At 44.8% G+C, this 19,249-nt stretch overlaps 1 protein-coding gene across 3 annotated transcripts; it reads left to right on the top strand.

Moving 5' to 3' along the window:
- Positions 1-4,611: 4,611 nt before the first annotated feature.
- On the top strand, positions 4,612-18,408 carry LOC147619716 (jasmonate-induced oxygenase 2-like). 3 transcript variants are annotated; one of them, XM_086825539.1, is made up of 4 exons: positions 4,644-4,686; positions 4,768-5,241; positions 17,314-17,641; positions 17,913-18,408. In XM_086825539.1, exons 1-4 carry the CDS (start codon positions 4,679-4,681, stop codon positions 18,171-18,173), a joined length of 1,071 nt encoding a protein of 356 aa, XP_086681665.1. In that variant the 5' UTR covers positions 4,644-4,678; the 3' UTR covers positions 18,174-18,408. The 3 variants fall into 3 exon arrangements, with proteins under 3 accessions (XP_086681666.1, XP_086681664.1, XP_086681665.1); XM_086825540.1 differs by having other exon boundaries at positions 4,612-5,241; positions 17,813-17,967; XM_086825538.1 differs by having other exon boundaries at positions 4,613-5,241.
- Positions 18,409-19,249: the final 841 nt, after the last annotated feature.

Below are 19,249 nucleotides of genomic sequence, written 5' to 3'. Positions count from 1 at the left end.
TTTGTTTTGTTTTTTTTTGCTGCCTTTGCAGCGGCTCGACATCTTCTTGAGAGGAGTCAAAGTAATTGAATGAGTAGACTAGCACAGAAAGCTTAATGACCAGTATACAAGTTTAAGGGGGTGGTGTGAATGAGGGGTTAGTAAAACAACTGTGTTAGTAAGCAAGTGGCGAGGGGGGGATTTCGGAGGGACAAGGAGGTACTCGCATGGATATTGCTTGCACTCCGACACGCTGTATTTTAATGGCGATGTACATGTAGCTATAGCATCTTTATCAAGACACCTTAATGGGTATCAGATAAAAAGATGGAAAGAAGTTAGTGGAGTATTGTGGTGATTAAGTATCCATCTAGTCATATGGGCTCTTATGAATTTGATTTCTTGTATGTGCCCAGTAGTACTCTTTATTTTGTTTTTGTTTTGTTTTGTTTTTGCTGCCTCTGCAGCGGCGGCTGGACATCTTCTTGAGAGGAGTCAAAGTAATTGAATGAGTAGACTAGCACAGAAAGCTTAATGACCAATATACAAGTTGTAGGGGGTGGTGTGAATGAGGGGTTAATAAAACAACTGTGTTAGTAAGCAAATGGCGAGGGGGGGATTTCGGAGAGGTACAAGGAGGTACTCGCATGGATATTGCTTGCACTCCGACATGCTATATTTTAATGGAGATGTACATGTAGCTATAGCATCTTTATCAAGACACCTTAATGGTTATAATATAAAAGGCTATCATATAATTATTGAAATAATTTATAATGTTGTAAATATATTAAACATAGTTATTAAATCAATACTTATATAATTCTCTCTATTTCTATAAGAAGATAGGCCTTTACAAAGAAATTCTCATAGAAAGTAAAAAAACATCCATGAAAATCAGATATATTTTTGAATTGGAATTGAAAAAGATAACTTGAGTGAGACAAAATTTTGATACATCCTTACGTGATGAGATGAATTTTTCATAAGGGCTTGCACTTAAAAAGTCATCAATAGAAGATCAAGATCTATTTGAAAAGTTAATATGTGCATTTTGAAAGTCATCATAGAACATTGTTTCTTCTTGAAAGCCTTTAAAAATTTAATACCTTGAAGGTCATCATATAACATTGTTTCTTGAAAACCTTTACAAATTCAATACCTTAAAGATCATCATAGAACATTGTTTCTTTAAAGCCTTTGAGTTTTCAAAATCTTGCAATTGAAAACTTAAATTTGTTGAAAAGCGTGATATCTTTGTGTAAATGTAACACTTTATGGAAGCTCCAAGCATCTTGATATCTTTGTGTAACACTTTATCAAAGCTCTAAGCACCTTGATATTGAGTGTGTAGTGTTAACCCATTCCTAGGGTTAACAAGAGATACCACCATTATCTTACATCAAGGACTCACGATAGATACACCAAAGGGTCATACATTCAAGATATGAAGCAATAGTGTCCAAAGCTACAACTTGGACGGGTGCCCGTAATGGTGTAACGGAGTATTTATGTGGTGATTCCTGTTTAAGAGCATGTGGTAGCAAGTTAGGATGAAGTCCTAAGTGATGTACTTCATGGATATATCGTGAGAGTAGTCATTGTAATAGCATTAGGCCTCTTATGAGCCTAAAGTACTCGATTGGCCACCGTTTAAGTGAGTGTGAACACTTATGGCCATGTATATAAGTGAACTTCTCTCATAATACAATAGATTCTCCCATTGTGCAATGGAGTCTTACTCTTGCTAATCTCTCTCCCTAATGCATGCTAGTGAGTGTGTGTGAGTAAAGTGAGGTAAGAGGAGGGACGAGTACCCGTAGTGTAACATGGCGGTGTGATAACGCTCGCGGGAGGCACAGTGGAACTGCTTCTCAAACAATTGTAGAGTTTGGAGACCTCAAGAGTTAGAAGCTCGGCCATTGGAAAGATCCTCACATGACAATTATGGTTCACTTGGTAATCTCTTGTTGGATGTGTTTTAAGGGGGGTTAGGGTGAGCCATAACATTTTTGGCACTGCTGCCAGCGGCGGGCGGGGAGCCATCCCTTGGCTTTTTCCATTGTTTTTTCTCTAATATACGCATTACCCATTGCCTATTATCTTGATTAATGGTTTTCCATGAAAAAGATATGGATTTGATGGTGATTTGTGTGTGATTTGGTGTAGAATAGCTCTCTTATTTATTTTTGTAAAGAATGTTTTTTTAAATTTCTAGCTTAATTTGTTGTAGGTGCCATGACAGTCAAAACCTTGTCCTCAACGTAGCACTCAGAGGCCAAGTATAAATAAAAGTAGCCCACAAACTCGTCCATAAAAGCCTATACGAGTTCTTTAAAGAACTCCACCAAGTCAACAAGTGTGGGTACCAAAAAGATTACTACAAGCACAAGGGTACTACCAAGGAAATACCAATGCTTGGATTAGCGAAAGCATGGTCAATGGTACAACCCATCGCTTGGAATTTTCTTTCAAATTACAAATCTCTCCAAATGACACTACCATCTTCACAAATCAATGATCTTCAATCCTTTGTGAAGCCTTGCAAGTTAATGTAATTCTTTTAATCCTTACCAACAAGTGGCTACTTCAACACATAGCAGTTCAATAAGAGTCTATATGACTCACTTCTTGTACTTCATGTATATCTACTTCATAAGAGCACTTAAATATACAATGGAAAGAAGCATGCAGGAACTTGTCCTACTCAACAACATTTTACAAGAATCTTACCACACAAAGGGACATCATCGAAGGACAATTTCTTCAAATGATGAATGTCGCTTCAATGAATCAAATGAGGAACTGAGAATCAAGATCTTGTTCTGATGATTATGTCTACGTTCCTCCAGATCCTTCTCTCTCTTCTCTCCCATTATTAACATCTTTTAGCGTCCCCACTAACATAAATCACATGTAACCTTGCTTTTGTTAGCCAAAATAATAATAATAATAAAAGGTGAGCAATTTTTTTATAAAAAAAACCTGCTCACACAAGAATAAAAATATAATCACTCGTAAAAAACCCCAACCTCCCATCCCGTTAGAAATTTCCAATAAACCGCTAACCTTTTCATTCACTAACTAGCTTTTCTTATTCCTTTCGGAGGAACAAAGACCATTGAACGTAACTCAACATCAAAGCCATCGAAAAAGCTTGTCCATTCTCCCCACACAAAGGTTTTTAACGCAATCACGAGGACATGATCACCATCAAGAAGGGGGGGATGTTAACCCATTCCTAGGGTTAACAAGAGATACCACCATTATCTTATATCAAGGAGTCACGATAGATACACCAAAGGGTCATACATTCAAGATATAAAGCAATAGTGTCCAAAGCTACAACTTGGATGGGCGCCTGTAATGGTGTAACGGAGTATTTATGGTGATTCTCGCTTCAAGCGCGTGTGGTAGCGAGTTAGGATGAAGTCCTAAGTGATGTACTTCATGGATATATTATGAGAGTAGTCATTGTAATAGCATTAGGCCTCTCATGAGTCTAAAGTGCCCTGCCGGCCACAGTTAAGTGAGTGTGAACACTTATGGTCATGTATATAAGTGAACTTCTCTCATGATACAATAGACTCTCCCATTGTGCAATGGAGTATTGCTCTTGCTAATCCTCTTGCTAATCTCTCTCCCTAATGCATGTTAGTGAGTGTGTGTGAGTGAAGTGAGGTGAGAGGAGGGACGAGTACCCGTAGTGCAACGTGGCGGTGTGACAATGCTCGCGGCGGCGGGAGGCGCGGTGCAATTGCTTCTCAAGGAGTTGTAGAGCTTGGATACCTTAAGGGTTATGAGCTTGGCCATTGGAAAGATCCTTATATGATAGTTGCGGTTTACCAGGTAATCTCTTGTTGGATGTGTTTCAAGGGAGGTTAGGGTGAAACATAACAGTAGCAACATGCAAGCATGGATTTACAAGAGCACATCATATCGTGTGTGCATGTTTAAGTATTAGTGTGGCTTGAGAGATGGCACACTTACTCAAGACAAAAAAATGTGCCCTTTCTTGGAAACATTGTTTCTCTTAAAAACCTTTGAGTTTTACAATATTACAAACCTTTGAGTTTTGATAGCTTGAGTGTCAAAAGCCTAATATCTTTGTGCGAACACTTGTTTCTCTTACAAACCTTTGAGTTTTGATAGCTTGAGTGTCAAAAGCCTAATATCTTTGTGCGAACACTTGTTTCTCTTACAAACCTTTGAGTTTTGACAACTTGAATGTGAAAAGCCAAATATCTTTGCTTGAACACTTGAAAAGGTTGAGATACACTATAGGTTAACTCTGATATGGACTTTTGCACTATTGGGCATACTTATCTATTACATATTAACCATGGACAACCAAGGCACAAGGAGAGGAGAGAAAAAAGAAATCTTGGATTTCTAAAACATAAGAGGAAAAAATTCATTCGATTGACCCTTTGTATTCCAGGTTCCATTCCTGTGTTTCACTTCTTAATATCTTTTACATACCGGAGCTACTTCTTAATGTCTTTTACATACCGGAGCTGCGCGTGGGTTGAATAGTAGTATTAATATTATAGATGTGTGTATAAGGTGGAGGAGCAAAGGTAGAAAAAAATTTAGAGAGTCAAAATTATAAAATGAAATCATGTGAGCCGTCCATTTTGCTCACAACAAGTGAAGAATTCCACAAATTTCAAACCTTTACCGGCGAAGCAAGGAGGGCATGGCTACCTTGGTTGATGATTCTGTCCAAAAATTTCAAACCTTTACCTGCGATGCAAGGACATGTAGGTTCAATGAAAGCATGGCTACCTTGGTTGATGAATCCTTCCTCGTTCCACAGGAAGAGAGGCCAAAAGCCACCACCCACGCTCAGATTCCCGTCATCGACCTTGCCCCGATCCTGTCACCGTCTTCTCCGGCGGATCCTGTTGCCGTGAGCCGTATCGCGTCGGAGATCGGTGCAGCCTGCCGGCAGTGGGGTTTCTTCCAGGTGGTGAACCATGGCGTGCCGGTGCACATGCTGGCGGATCTTCGGCAGAAAGCCGGAGCCTTCTTCGACCTTCCGCTTGAAGAGAAGAGGCTGGTGGCTCGTACCGCCGCCAACGCGTTGGGCTACGCCGACTCCGAGCTCACGCGAAATGTGAGGGACTGGAAGGAGGTGTTTGATATCACCGTCGCCGGAAGTATGGAGCTGCCGGCTTCCTTTGACGGCGATACTGCATCCAATTATCACGTCCAGACCCACTGCAACCAGTGGCCGGTACTCCGTCCTCCCGGTTTCAAGTAAGTGGCCATGCCCGCATTTCAATAATTGCATGCTCTCTTTTCACCCCCTCTGTAATTCCGTGTTGCATGGCATGCTCCATCTTGCATGCCTATGCTTGATTTTGGCATACCCCATCTTGCTACATGTGCCTATGCTTGATTTTGGCATGCTAAATTTTCACCCCAGATTTTGCATGCTTTAATCTGTTGGGTGCATAAGGAGTGGGTGCGTGAGTGTTTATACTGCATACACCGCACTAAGAGTTTGTTTAACTACCTCATGGGTTATTAATTTTTTATAAAGACAGACCAACAAATCATTAAGCACTTTCTTAGTTAACCGAGCGCATATTACATATACCTTTATGGGTGAGTGCACAGCAAATCAAATTAACACTCAATGCTATTCAATGCCATCTCGGCAGAGGCAGCCCCATGCGCCGCTGCTGGCGTTTGGACAACACAGCGTCCACAATGCACATGAGAACCTTAGCTTTATATTAAATAATGTGTCGGGCTAGTGTTGAGCTGTGGTCGGCATGGTGGTTGATCGTAGAGCTTTCAAGTCGTACGATGAGAACATGTGTTGGAATGTTGCTGCAATTGATACTTGTATGTCAGGTGTACAATTGTACACATATTTTAGTTGTTGTCTCCCTCTGGTGACACACATGAAGACTGACTTCATTGTGGTCAAACGCTCGGTTGCTTGCTTGTTGTGGGGTCGAGTCCATCTCCTTATGCCAGGTCATGGGTTTATCTCCAGCTTTAAAAAACTGTACAAAAGACAGTGTGGCTTTACGTACAGACTATTAAGCCTACATACCATTTGTTATGTCCCAAGGCTATGCAAGGAGCTATGTACCTTTTTGTACCATATGAAATACTGAATTTCCAGCTCTTTCTCTCTCTCTCTCCCTTCTGTCTGCGTTTTTGCATCAGCATGTTCTAGATGATGTTTAAGGCTGAAAGAAGCATCTCAGAGCTTCCGCATGTAACATTGGTATCAAAGCATCAGGCTCAGCAAGGCTAAACATTGATTCAGTCCCATATGAAGGTGTACAGGTCCAAGGTACAGGAAAGTGCATAGGTACGAGGCCCAAGACAAGGAACACAAGATCGAGAAGAGCTCCTGGGAGCTTGGTTGGTGATGTTCCACAAAGCCCAAAGGAGATGGCAGTCTTGTGAGCCAAGAAAGGCTTTCGGGCAACGGTTCCAAGGGAGGATGATCCTCCAAGGGGTGGAGTGAGAGTACCAGACTCATTTCTCAGGAATGAAGACCAAGACGGTGTTCAGAGACACGACAGGAACGAATTGGGGACTGGATGGAACATATGCATAGATCTTCTTTAGAGTTAGAGTGGATTTGGAGACCAGGTCGGCTATTCAGTGAAAAGGTTTCCAGAGTAGGAAGGATGACGACAGAGGGACTCGGGGAATAGAATGGGATGATGACAGTCATCCAAGAAGCAGTTTGGAATCTCGTCATCATCAAGTTTAGCAGAGGGGGATGTCATGTGCATGCACATGCACATGCTAATCTCAGAGGCTAGCCCTAAAGAGGCAACAAGATAAAGAAGAGAAGATCAAAACAGAACTAGATTTTGGAGCATTTATTGTGGAGTATCTTGTGGAGGGACACATGGAATGTTCCTGTCGGCTGCAGCATTTATGTGATTTATTTGTCCAGGAGCTGGTCGACCAACAATCGTCTAGTCCATGAGATAATCTCCAGCCTATATAAGGTTTAGGTGGTCATTGTTGTGACCACAGTTGCATAGAAACGCGTTTCATACAGGTTCGAAACGTACGAAACGTTTCGAAACGTTTCGTCCTGTATGAAACGCGTTTTTTTCATCATCCAATTTTTTTTATTTTTTTATTTTTTTATTTTTTTATTTTTTTTTGTGTACAATGTAGAGACGGATTGCATTGAGAGTTCTCTCCCAGGATTGCAGTTCAGGGCCTTGTGAGAGAAACTGGAGTACATGGGCTCTTTTTCACACGAAAAAGAGAAATAGACTCTCCTCAGCACAATTGGAGAGGCTTGTCTTTTGTCATTGCAATCTCTGATTGCTAGAACAAAAGGGTCATCCCATTGAGCCTCGCCAAGTGAATCCAGATAAGATTGATATCATGAAGTGCAAGGAGATTCCCGACATTCCTCAGGAGGAGAGAGACATCTATTCTATGCTCTATGAGGAGATCATGGCTCCGGCTCGCACTACACGATCTTCTCGAGAGCCTAGTACTAGTGGTGCACCTGCACCTCTAGAGGATGAGGCATTTGAGGACTCGGCTACCGGCAGTGACCTTGAGAGTGAGGCTGCAAAGGCAAAAGATGCAGATGAGGATGAGCATGAGGATGCAGATGAGGATGCAGATAGTAGCTAGCAGCTGCTGCCAGTATCATTTTATTTGGACATGTTATTTAGTTTGAACTTTGGACATGCTATTTATTTTGATCTTGGATTTTGAGTCATGACTCATCACCCACGTGGTGATCCTTTTGATTTCTGCTTAGTCATCAGTGATCACCCACGTGATTTGTGATATCATCATATCTTACATGTATTTTGTTTTTATTGAAATGAATTCAATGTGGTCTCTTATAAGTTATGTCAACAGTTTTTTCTTTTCTATATTTCAAGTTAAAAATATACATGTTTTTTCTATTTTGTATGAAACCTTTTTGTACCCGTTTCTTACCTTTTATGAAACGTTTCAAAACGTATGAAATCCGTTTCATACCTGCTGTTTCTGAAACGCCTGGCAACTATGGTTGTGACCATTCAGTCCCTTTATCACGTGCATCCCGCACTTGCCACATAGACATTTCTGTATAGAAGGTGCAGGACTTGGGATGGTAAATTGGTCCCATGTGAGCCTTGTCCGGTCAAGTATTCATCTCAGTCGTCCGAGTTCAGGTGTGTATTGTCCTGCAGAGGAGTCCAAGGTCAGGTGTGCATTGTCCTGCACATGAAACAGTGCCAGTCCGCGCTGTGAGTCTCCCTCTGGAATGATATCAGTGATTCTATGTATCTGGTATGGTACTGGATGCCAGATCATTGAGTAGTAGTTAGGGTTTGCTCTTAGGAAAAGGAGCCAGCCCATAGGGCTACCCCGGGTCCTTGTGTGGGCATGGGGATAGTGTAAAACCACCCCCATGAGGGCCAGGAAGGCCCTGGCTGAACCCACCGCCATGGAGGGGCTGTAGGACAGCCCTAGGGGCAGGCTAGGGGAAAACATACAAGATATGCAAACATACAAGATATGCAGCCTTATATGGCTGTAGGGCAAGTATGGGGCAGCCCATACAGGCTGCCCAGCCCCCAACTTGCTTGCAAAACAGTGCCCAGCCCATGTAGAAGCATGCGCTTGATGCCCAGCCAGCTAGGAAGAGATGCACAGATTTTATGGGAATTTTCCGGCATTTAATGTTGATTTATCAGTCGTGGGACAATTTGTTGCTGGCCGTCTGGTTATATACTGGCTGACTGCTGTTGTGGAGAAGTATAAATAGGTGAGCCATAAATCATTTGTGTTATCTCATAACTCACCAAGTGCTCAAGCAACCAAAGGGCCAGGACAGCCAAGGGCTTGCTAACGCAAAGGGGTGAAGGACTGCAGGTCAAGGGCAAAGATTTCTCAGCCAAGAAAAAGGTCAAGTTTTACTGTATTTTCTTTCAGATTTACATCATTCTAATAAAGCAAATACACCATTTGTGGTGGGGGCCCTACAGAGGGTATTTGGGACCCAATACTGTGTCCTCTCCTCTCTCCCCCCCCCTCTCTCTCTCTCTTTCTCTCTCTCTCTCTCTCTATTTTCTGGACATCTTCATTCAGTTTTGTGCGTTAATTCCGTCGTGAAAAGTGTGTGCTGATTTCTGAGCATTGAAGTTACCGATCTCCCTCGAAGGTCCCACATGTTACAGTGGTATTAGAGCCTACTTCAACTGCAAAGATTCAGCAAAGAAACCAGAATTTTTACTCGCTCGTGTGGTTGGTTTTCAGACTCCGGTGGACCACCCCTTTCGGAGTGACTCGTGTCCCTCGAAGGATGGTTGGTTTTTAGCCTGCGGAAGCCTCCGGAAGTCTCCCACACACATAGTGGATGGTCAGATTGCGCTCCGGAAAGGAAGTGTGTTTTCCTTCTACGGCGAACTTCGACGACGAGAGAGACCAAGAACCATGGGACCAGAATGCACCAGGCAGCCTAGCTAGGGCACCAAGCTTGAGTGTTGTGGAGATGTTCCAGCAGCAGATGATGTGAGCAATCGCGAACCAGACGACCAAGTTGGAAGTGCAGAAGGCGCAAATTGAGGCTCTGGAAGAACGTACCTGTTTTTCGCGTTTTCCATCTCCTCCTCCCTCTCCTTCCGTATCCCAGATTCCAGATCCTCGACACAAGGACCCTCTCGCGGGGTCACGACCGCAGTCGAGCTCTTTGCTTGAGTTGTAGATGCGTGCATTGGAGATCCGACAACGTGAAGACAAAGCCATGCGACGCGTGGAACACGAGCGTTACCTAGTAGCTTTGGACGGGAGATTGACACCAGCGGCGCCCTCGAATCATTTTCCCAAGAAAATGAACTTTAGCAAGTATAATGGTAAACTTGATCCCACAACTCTCTATTCATGGTTTGCATCAGTTTGAAGCTTACTTTGCCGCAGTTAGAAAGACAGATACTCACAAAGTGATCTTAGCCAGTTGGTACTTGGAAGGTGAGGCCATTCCTTGGTGGACTCAGTGGGCTCATGCCCACACGAGATTTTGGTATGGCAGCTTATGTGTAGGACGAGTTTGTCCGCGACCTTAAGCAGCGGTTTCTACCGCCTCACTACCTTGAGCGACTCGAAGACGAGTTCAGGGGAGCGCGTCAGAACGCGCAACAAGTCCTTCAGTTTGCCAATAGAATTTCGACTTTGTTTGCAATTAGGCTTATCTGATTCGGACAAGAAAGGGTAGTTTTTGTATGGCCTTGACACGCAAATCCATTGGGAGGTGCGTATGTTTAGGCCAGCCACCTTCGAAGGCGCACTCTTGCTTGCGCAGAGTGCAGAAATGAAGCATAATGGTGGCAAGCCCAAGACTTCCGAGCCGGCTTCTCCCAAGGCTACCACCTCGAGGGGAAAAGGCTAGAACCAGACGGGGTCTTCCCCAGGATAGAGCTCGGGAGCCTCTGGCTCCAAGAACTCGAACAATGCATCTAAGCTTACTTCAGACCAGAAAGCGGAGGCAGGCAAGACAGTGGCAAGTTGAGTGGTGCTGAGGAGCTTTCTCAGTACAAGAAGGAGGGTAGATGTTTCTTTTATCATACAAAAGGACATACTTCTCGCAGGAGTCTCCTAAGAAGTCTCCAAAGCCCGCCGCCGCTGCCTCCACTCCACAGCTTCTGTGGTGAGCTCAGCTCCCACACAGACCCTAGTGGCTACCCCTTGTTCTTTAAATCCCAGTGCTTCAGTTGGAGCAATTATTAGCTGGGAGCTCGAAGATAAGCAGAAGGGTGCCCATGACTAGGAGTATGAGCGCAACGAAATGCCCAAGTCCTTTGGCTACATAGGTGGCCAGAGAGTCGTCGTCTTGTTTGACAGCGGCAGCACGGAGGATGTGGTCACGGAATAGGCCGCTACGCGTGCTTGTTTCGACCTGACTTCGGTGGACAAATAGGTTGAGGGTTTTAGCACAGGCATGACAACGAGCGTCAAGTATGAAGCTCTAGGTGCTAAGTTAGTTATTCAGGGCATAGAATTTGTGCGTGATTTTATTGTTGCCCCTATTGTAGAAGCAGACATAATTTTGGGTATTCAGTGGTTTCACAAGTTTCTTCCAGATGTCAAGTGGGACAAGCACACGTTCCAGATCAATCGGAATGTGTCAAATGCCCCAGTGACCATTAAGTGTGAGCCGCGAATTCTGAACTTTCTGCCCATAAGCCACTTACAGGCTAAGCGAGCAGTCAGGAAAGGCGCACAGTGTGCGATGATATACATCCAGACAGCCCAGACGGTGGCCAGTGCATCCGAGAAGTACTCGGCTCTCCATGAAAAGTTCTAGAAGATTTTTCTTTGGGACAGCCTCCCTCCCTAGCTCCCCTCGTCCAGACCGGAGGACCACAAGATTGACCTCCTCCCAGGCTCGGAACCCCCGAGCAAGTTTCCGTATCGCCTTTCCAAGGCAATGGAATCGGAGTTGGACCGCCAACTCCAAGAATTGTTGCAATCTGGCTTCATCCGCCCCAGCGTGTCGCCATTTGCAGCACCGATTTTATTTGTCAAGAAGAAAGATGGGTCTTCCCGTTTGTGTGTCGATTATCGTGCACTCAACAAGCTGACTATCAAGAGCAGATTCTCGATGACTCGAATAGATTATATTCTCGAGAGGTTGAATGGAGCAAAGGTGTTCTCGAAACTTGATTTAAAGAGTGGGTACCACCAAGTGAGGATTGTGGAGGGGGACATTCCCAAGACAGCCTTTCGTACGGAACGGGCCCACTATGAATTTGTGGTCATGCCATTTGGCTTGACGAACGCCCCAGCTACATTTAACCGCATGATGATGTGTGTTTTTCGGGATTTGATTGGAAAGTGTGTGCTCATATTTCTGGGCGACATACTGGTATTTTCAGCTACGGTTGAGCAGCATGACATTGATGTGGAGAAAGTCCTTAAGTTGCTGGAAAGCAACGAGCTCTACGTCAATGAAAAGAAGTCGGAGTTTTATATGATCCGGCTAAAGTGGCCGAGATTGTCAATTGGGAAATACCTCAGACGGCCTATGACATCAGATTCTTTGTGGGTATATGCCATGCATACTCCACCCACATAGACAAGTTTTCTGATCTCTCGGCGGATCTCACTGATCTACTAAAGGTTGTGAAGACAAGAAGGCAAAAGATTTAAATGACTCCACGAGCGTTGGAGGCATTCAAGACCCTCAAGGTGGCTTTATCAAACGCGCCTTGTTTAGCATTGCCTCATGGGAGGAACCATTTCAGGTGATCACCAATGCGAGTAACATTGCAATTGGAGGTGTGTTACAACAAAATGGTCATCCAGTAGCTTACATGTGTCATGACCCTGTGAAAATGGAACAGCACAAGTGTGGGCATGGTGGTTGCTGAGCAAAATAAATATTAAATGATTCATATTTGGGGTGCCCGGACAAATGTTATGAGGTGTGGACATCTTCAAATGTGAAGGGGGGCCGGAACATTAATGAATTTTAATGTTTTATACATGGGTGGCCCCTAGGCCTAAGTGGTCCCTAGGGACTTTAATAAATATAATAAATATTAAAGTTGGGGGCCTAGGATATTTTTGGAGAGAGGAGCAACTCCACTTTTGGAGTTACACGCCTCTCTCATCTCTTTCTCTCTCTTGCTTTTGGAGAAACGTGCAAGTTTCATCCGTGGAAGAGAAGAGAAGCTGGTCGACTGCATAGTTGCTGGCTACTGGTGTTTGGCTGCGTACAGAACTGCCCTATCAGACAGGCCGTACAGTACTGGCCGTACAGACCCAAAGACTGCAGGCCGTACAGAGCTGGTGACGGTTGTGGAAGGAGGCGGCGCTGTCGACCAGAGTGCAGATGACTGGTAGTTGCAGATTCAGGCGGCGCAGGCAGGTAGAGTCGATAGTTGCAGGTACAGTCCACGTGGCAGCTGTACGACTGCACGTACAGGTGTACGGACAGGTACAGGTTCAGGCGGCGCTGATTCAGGCTGCGCTGGCAGGAACAGACAGCAGGCGGTTGCTGTGCAGGTACTGATCTGTACGGTACAAGCGGCTGCAGAGACTGTACGGATAGGTACAGTAGGGTTTTACTGACCTGTACGGACAGGTACAGCTGGTTTCAGTTTTGTTCAGACCTGAACAGTAGTGGGCGGTGCATTTCCAACTGCAGGTGGTGGTTTATCAGAGTATATTTGGTGCAACAGTCAGGTGGTTGCAGGGGGAAGAGTACAGACAGTCTTTGTCAAGTACAGGCTGGTACGAACTGTCCCACGAGTGCAGAACCACGCACTGAATTGGTAAGCTCTGAACATCTCATCTTTCTTTCTTTCCATTGGCTTATGTCTGCTGCAGAGTTGTGTTATCTGGCCCCTTGTGAGAGGAGGGGTATGGCAGATTGAAAGGGTGGAAACAGAGATTGGACAGTGGATGTATATGTGAACTGAATTGTGGAACCATGTACATGGGATATGCCAGATGTGTGTTCAAGGTTGCCCTGCTGAATTGTCTTGGTTGATCAGAGGGAAGCACAAAGTGTTGCTTTTGTGGGACACAGATCTAGATCTGTGTGTGAATCCTTTGTGCTAAGAGGTCTTGTGGGCTGCCAGATTGGACATACATGTGTATTCTCCTGGCTGGTTTTGTTGTACTCAGTTTTACATCACATTGAATTTGAATAAAGAAATACCGAAAGGGGCGCCAAGCTTTGGGGCCAACAGGTGCCGATTTCATTTCAGTTTTGGGGCACTCTAGCTCCAGTTAATTTTGTTTCTTATTTGGACTACAAGTGGAAGGGTGACTGCTAGTCTACCGCACTTTGGTTTCTACTAGAGGCCGGTTTCAAGGTTCTATTGCCGGGACCCATCATCAACTTTCTTAAGGGGGTGAGCTCGTGGTCGACTCCAAGAAAGTCATCGTTGAAAAATTTAGCAACATGTCTGATACAGAAGACGAATATTTTTATCATGAAGAGGAAGAGCAAGAGACCTCTCTTGAGAGAAATGAATCTGAGGATATTCTTGCAGGAGAACAGGCTGCAGATGATGAGCAATATGAGGATGTAACATAGCCAGAAGATATGCCTAGTAAAGAGGAAGATGATGCTTAGTTTAAAAATCGTTTGGCTGGTGTAATGGATGTGTTTATGCAGCTCACACAAAGTGAGAAGTTTGCTGAATTTATGAGATCCCGTTCTGAGCCTGAAAAGAAGAAGAAGAAGGTGCGTTCTAAGAACCTTCCTCAGGGTCATAGTGCTGCCTTCCCACAGGATCCATCTTTTGGACAGTTTCTGAACATGCCACATGCCTTTGGTGCTAATTCACAGAGTTTCCTTCTTTGGACAGCCATCTATTCCTCAGCAGTCTATGCATCCAGGTTACTTTGGTGGTGGCTTTGTGTTCCAATCCATGACTGGGGGTTATCCTCAGGGAGGCATGGGTATGCCAGGGACTTTTGGAGCAAATTTTCAGCCTGGTATGCAGGGGAATATGTATGGTGGTATTGTCAGAATACGCAGCGGAGATGATGACCAAATCTGGGAACACAAGAGCAAAAACGCAGGCAGAAAAACAGCACGAGAGAGAGAGATGTAGGTGTGTAACTCTGCTCTATATACACAAGAAGATCCCGAGAAATGATACAAATAAGGTATGGGGGCTGGGGTCCTATATATACATCCCATAGAGGGCAGTCGGCCAGCAGAATGAGTGCCCACGACTGATGAAAAGGTCCCACGACTGCATAAATGCAGTCGGCCAGCATACAGATGCCCACGACTGATGAAAACCAGTCGGCCAGCAGCCCTGAAGCCCACGACTGATGAACATCCAGTCGGCCAGCACTGGGGTGCTCCTGGCATCATCTGGCAGCCCTCCCAAGCCTCAGAAAAATGGGAAAAAATAGGAGAAAAATACGGGGAGTGTGGAAAAATGATAAAACACCTCATAAGGGTGGGCACACCCACAACAAAGGCCCTGGTGTATCAAAATAGACAGGAGATGACTTCTAACACCCCCTCTCAGCTCTTGGCTGTCAAACCAACCACTTGGAGCTGGGGTGCCGCCTGAGCAAATCTTGGGAGAGCGACTTCGTGAAGAGGTCCACCGTACTGTCCTCCGTCGAACAGAACTCTAGCAAGATGTCATCTGCAACGATCTGTTCACGAACAAAGTGCCTCTGGATGACCATGGGTTCCTCCAGTGGAAGCCCAAACCTGCAATGTAACCTCCTCCTGCTCCGTAAAACTGCTCCTGGGCCATAAGTAGATCCCCTCGTGTCCGAATCTCCTCCCCAAACGGAGTCACTCCAACCGTGGAGTCGGACTCCATCCAACAATCCCCCTCCTGTGTACAAGAGTCCATGATCCTTCGCATGCCGCAGAAACCACAGGAAACGCAATCCTGCCTCCCAAAGAGACATCTGCAACCATGAGCTCAACCGCCTCATCAGGAAGCTCCCGTCCAAACTGGTGTCCATCAACCAGATCAATGAACCATACAGCTTCTGAGTCACAGAGACATCACACTGCTCACAAGGATCAACACCTGTTACGGTGCACAAGCAAGTCCTGGAAACCTGATGAAACCTGTCAACCACCCCCTCTGAATCCGGAACCACTAAGCCTGGAGAAACCACCTCCTTCTGCAAGTAAGCACCTGTCACCTGCCTGGCTTTCCGAAAGGTCCCCGTGGAAAGAACATCCTCAACAACTGGAAGTTCTATGTCTCGAACACTACGAGACATCAGAGCATAAGTGACGTGTTCAGCTTCCTCTGACTCACGAACACAAGAACTACCAACATCAGTACTGGAAAGTTCCTGCCAACTGCTGCCATCTACTGGTAAGCTATCCACCACCTGGTCTCGGAAAGCTTGCACCTGCAGCGTATCCACACACAAGTGGCCATCAACAGACTGCCACTCATCACAAACCTGAGGACCTGGGAGAGAGAGTGCTGAAAGCTTGTAAACTCCATTCTCCACTCCACCTTCCCAAACCACTTGGCCTGTTGCTTTGTCCCGGAGAGCAACAAAATGCTCATCAAACTCCACCCGTACGCTAGTCTTGCACACCTGATGCACTGACAACAGATGAAAACCAAGTGCCGGAACATACAACACCCGGGAGGAATGCTTCCCCCCTCTGCCATCGGGAACAATCTCCATCCTGCCCTCACTGTGAACTGGGATAGTGGACGTATCCCCAGTAAGAATATGACCAGAAAGCCTACAGAGATCCTGTAAACCGGAACGGGAAGGAGTCATGTGCCTGGAAGCACCACTATCGAGAATCCACTCCCGAGTATCCGTTGCAGAGAGTCCTCCAATCTCCTCCCTGCCTGAAGAAAATGAAGCATCGGTGTCCATCACCTCCAGGTGCACAAAAGCCGGAGTCTTCATGATTGCTGCTGAGGAGTCTTCACCCTTCTCGGTCTTCCGCTTGGGACACTGCCTCCAGTAGTGGCCCTTCTCGCCACAATCATTACAGGTCCTCTCTGCCTTCAGTTTCTCGCGGTCAGCGTCAGACTTCTTCTCAGAAGACTTCTCCGATGAAGCCTTCCCTTTGCCCGAGTTACGGCCTTTCGACCGTTGGCCAGTGAAGGCCTCCGAACCTCCACCTTGAGGAGGGTTCGTGAATCGTTCCTCTTGGTCCAGGACCATGGGCACAAGCTCCTCCCACGTGATGGTGCTGAGCCTGCCACTAGTAATCAAAGAGGAGTAAAATGCTGAGTACGAAGAGGGCAAATGTGACAGCAACGTGATGGCCATGTCCTCTGATGATATCTCCTTCCCAGCCTGAAGAACTTCTTGCTGAAGAGCCTGCAGCTTGTTAATATGCTCCCGCATCGTCGACGACTTTGCAGGGCTCATAACCCGCATCTGTACTTCCAAGGAAATCCTCTTCATGGATCCTGGAGCACTTAGCCTCTTAGTTTTCCTCTGTAGTTGCACTGTTTTCTCTTACAGTAGTCTAGCTTGGTGCACTCCCTACACATCCCTTGGTTCCCTTCGGCCACTGGTCTAGATGCTGGTGTGTGGAGACAGTGGCCACTCTTGTACTCTTCGGGATATATAGTGGATTGTCTGGAACATACTTAAGGGATGGCAAGCGCAAACCATTAAGCATAGTAGTTTCATTTCATATTGCATGCCTATGCCTATGCTTTGTTTTGCGTGCTCCCTTGCATGTTTATATTGCATTACTTTTTATGCTCCAACATTGAAGCATAGAGTGTGTTGGCTCAGGAATCAGTGTGTAACACAACACATTTCATAAATGTAGAGATCATACTGTCACGCCACTTGTATATCCCCAACTTAATCACACTTCAATGGTGGGTTTCATTTTTTTTTTTGCAGGGATTCTTGTGAGGCCTACGCAGCGGCAGCACACAATCTGGCCTTCAAACTCTTGGAGCTCATTGCCCAAAGCCTTGGCATGCCTCCTCACCGATTTCACCCCTACTTTGCAGAGCCAAACACCAGCAGAATGCGGCTGAATCACTACAAAGTGTGCCCTTGTCCAGGCCTAGTGCTGGGAGTGGGACCTCACAAAGATTCGGGAGCTGTAACCATACTCGCTCAAGATGATGTGGGAGGGCTGCAGGTCAAAACAAAGGGTGGAGACTGGCTGGATGTGCTTCCTGATCCTCGAGCTTTTGTCGTCAATCTAGGAGGGTTGTTTCAGGTCTCTCTCTCTCTCTCTCTCTCTCTCTCTCTTTTCATATAGTATCTAAGTATGCCTTTTTTTTGTAAACCTTGACTACTTCCACAAGCCATGGGGCTTGGTTGTGAAGCGTGGGAGACTAAGGTAAGCTTGATCTAACAAGGTGAATTATTTGGTTTTTTTTTTTTGGAGGTGCAAATCAATGGATTATGAACCTAGTCTTGATAATCAGTTCTTGATATATCCTGAAATGAATTTTGCAAAAGGAGGCCCTGTATCATTTGTCTTGCAGGTTTGGAGTAATGACATATTCCTGAGTGTTGAACATCGGGTAGTCGTAAATGGTGAAAGAGAAAGGCTTTCTATACCATTCTTTTTCAACCCAAGTGCCAGTGTTGATGTTGCTCCCTTGGCAGAGTTGCTTGATGCCAATCAACCACCGTTATACAAACCCTTGAATTGGGGGAAGTTCTATAAAAGGAGAAGAGATAGTAATTTCAAGAATTTGGGTGTTGAGAACGTGCACATTTACCACTACAGAATTAACAAGTGAACAACGCAAGGATGATGGACCATGATTTTTGTACATAAACTGTGTATACGCTTTTGGGTGCCTCATGAGAATGAAGTATCAGAACAGTCAACCTGCCCATCCAGAAAATGGGCATGTGTAAGCAGCCCTAGTCGAAATACAAAACTAGATCATTGGTATAGGTCCCACTATAAATTGCATCAAATGTTTGAACATATATCTTTATTTGAGCAAAAATATTGATTATCCTTTGCTTTGTGATCTTAAGCACAATTGAACAGGATCATTGTGCATTTTTTCGAGTTTAAATTAGCTTGTGAAGATGAGTCGACTATGAGTAGTTTTTCTTATTGGTGCCATTCGGCTTTTAGCGCAAAGTTTGTCGGATGATCACGATTGCTATCACATGCCCACTGTATACCGTTGCTTCACTCTGCGTACGGCAAGTTCCAAGCGTAGAGAATTAGTTCTGCGGAAGGGCTCAGCTTTTTAATCTGTGCTCGTGAATGCTAACTTTGCATGTCCTCTACTAGTCAGTCTTTAACCAAGGATTATAGGTGCATTTTGGGGGACACCAGACATACGACTGGTCATAGCTAATACACTACTATTGGCTGATGGCTAATGGGAGTTCAAGGCTTATGAATTACAAGGTACTCACTATTAGTTGGTAGTTGAGAGCATTACAAAACATATCAAGCATATTTAAGCATTGTATGGACTCATTCCTGATGAGAAGGATCAATTGTACATGCTACAAACGTAGTCAATATCTGTTCTAGTAAGTGCATAATTTCTTATAATGAGTTCATAGTCTAGAATCGTACAACCAATGGATATAGGTCTAAAGATGTCAACAATATTTTGCATTTAGACATTGTACCACATAGGATTTTAAAAGAGCTTGCAATATTACAGATGATTTTGAAACAAGGGTGAAAGGTCAAGATAAGGTCTGGATTTGTAGTACCTAAGGGGGGTTTATGAATGCCCTATTGGGTGATATACAGAGATATTAAATATTGCAATGGATGTATAGAATTCAATAGCATTAATAGTCTCACATTGAACTGGGTATAGAAAATTTGGCAACAATA

This window comes from Cibotium barometz, chromosome 32 (genome assembly GCF_041138505.1).
Source record: "Cibotium barometz isolate CiBa-2024 chromosome 32, ASM4113850v1, whole genome shotgun sequence".
NCBI lineage: Eukaryota > Viridiplantae > Streptophyta > Polypodiopsida > Cyatheales > Cibotiaceae > Cibotium > Cibotium barometz.
This window is presented reverse-complemented; position numbering and strand designations above follow the sequence as displayed.

What these genes read in the sequence shown, in the direction of transcription:
- LOC147619716 (XM_086825538.1), top strand. Translation starts at nt 4,679, where the DNA reads ATGGCTACCTTGGTTGATGATTCTGTCCAAAAATTTCAAACCTTTACC. An exon ending in CTCCGTCCTCCCGGTTTCAA is followed by an intron (nt 5,242 to 17,313) that starts GTAAGTGGCCAT and finishes TTTTTTTTGCAG; the next exon opens with GGATTCTTGTGAGGCCTACG. An exon ending in ATCTAGGAGGGTTGTTTCAG is followed by an intron (nt 17,642 to 17,912) that starts GTCTCTCTCTCT and finishes TTTGTCTTGCAG; the next exon opens with GTTTGGAGTAATGACATATT.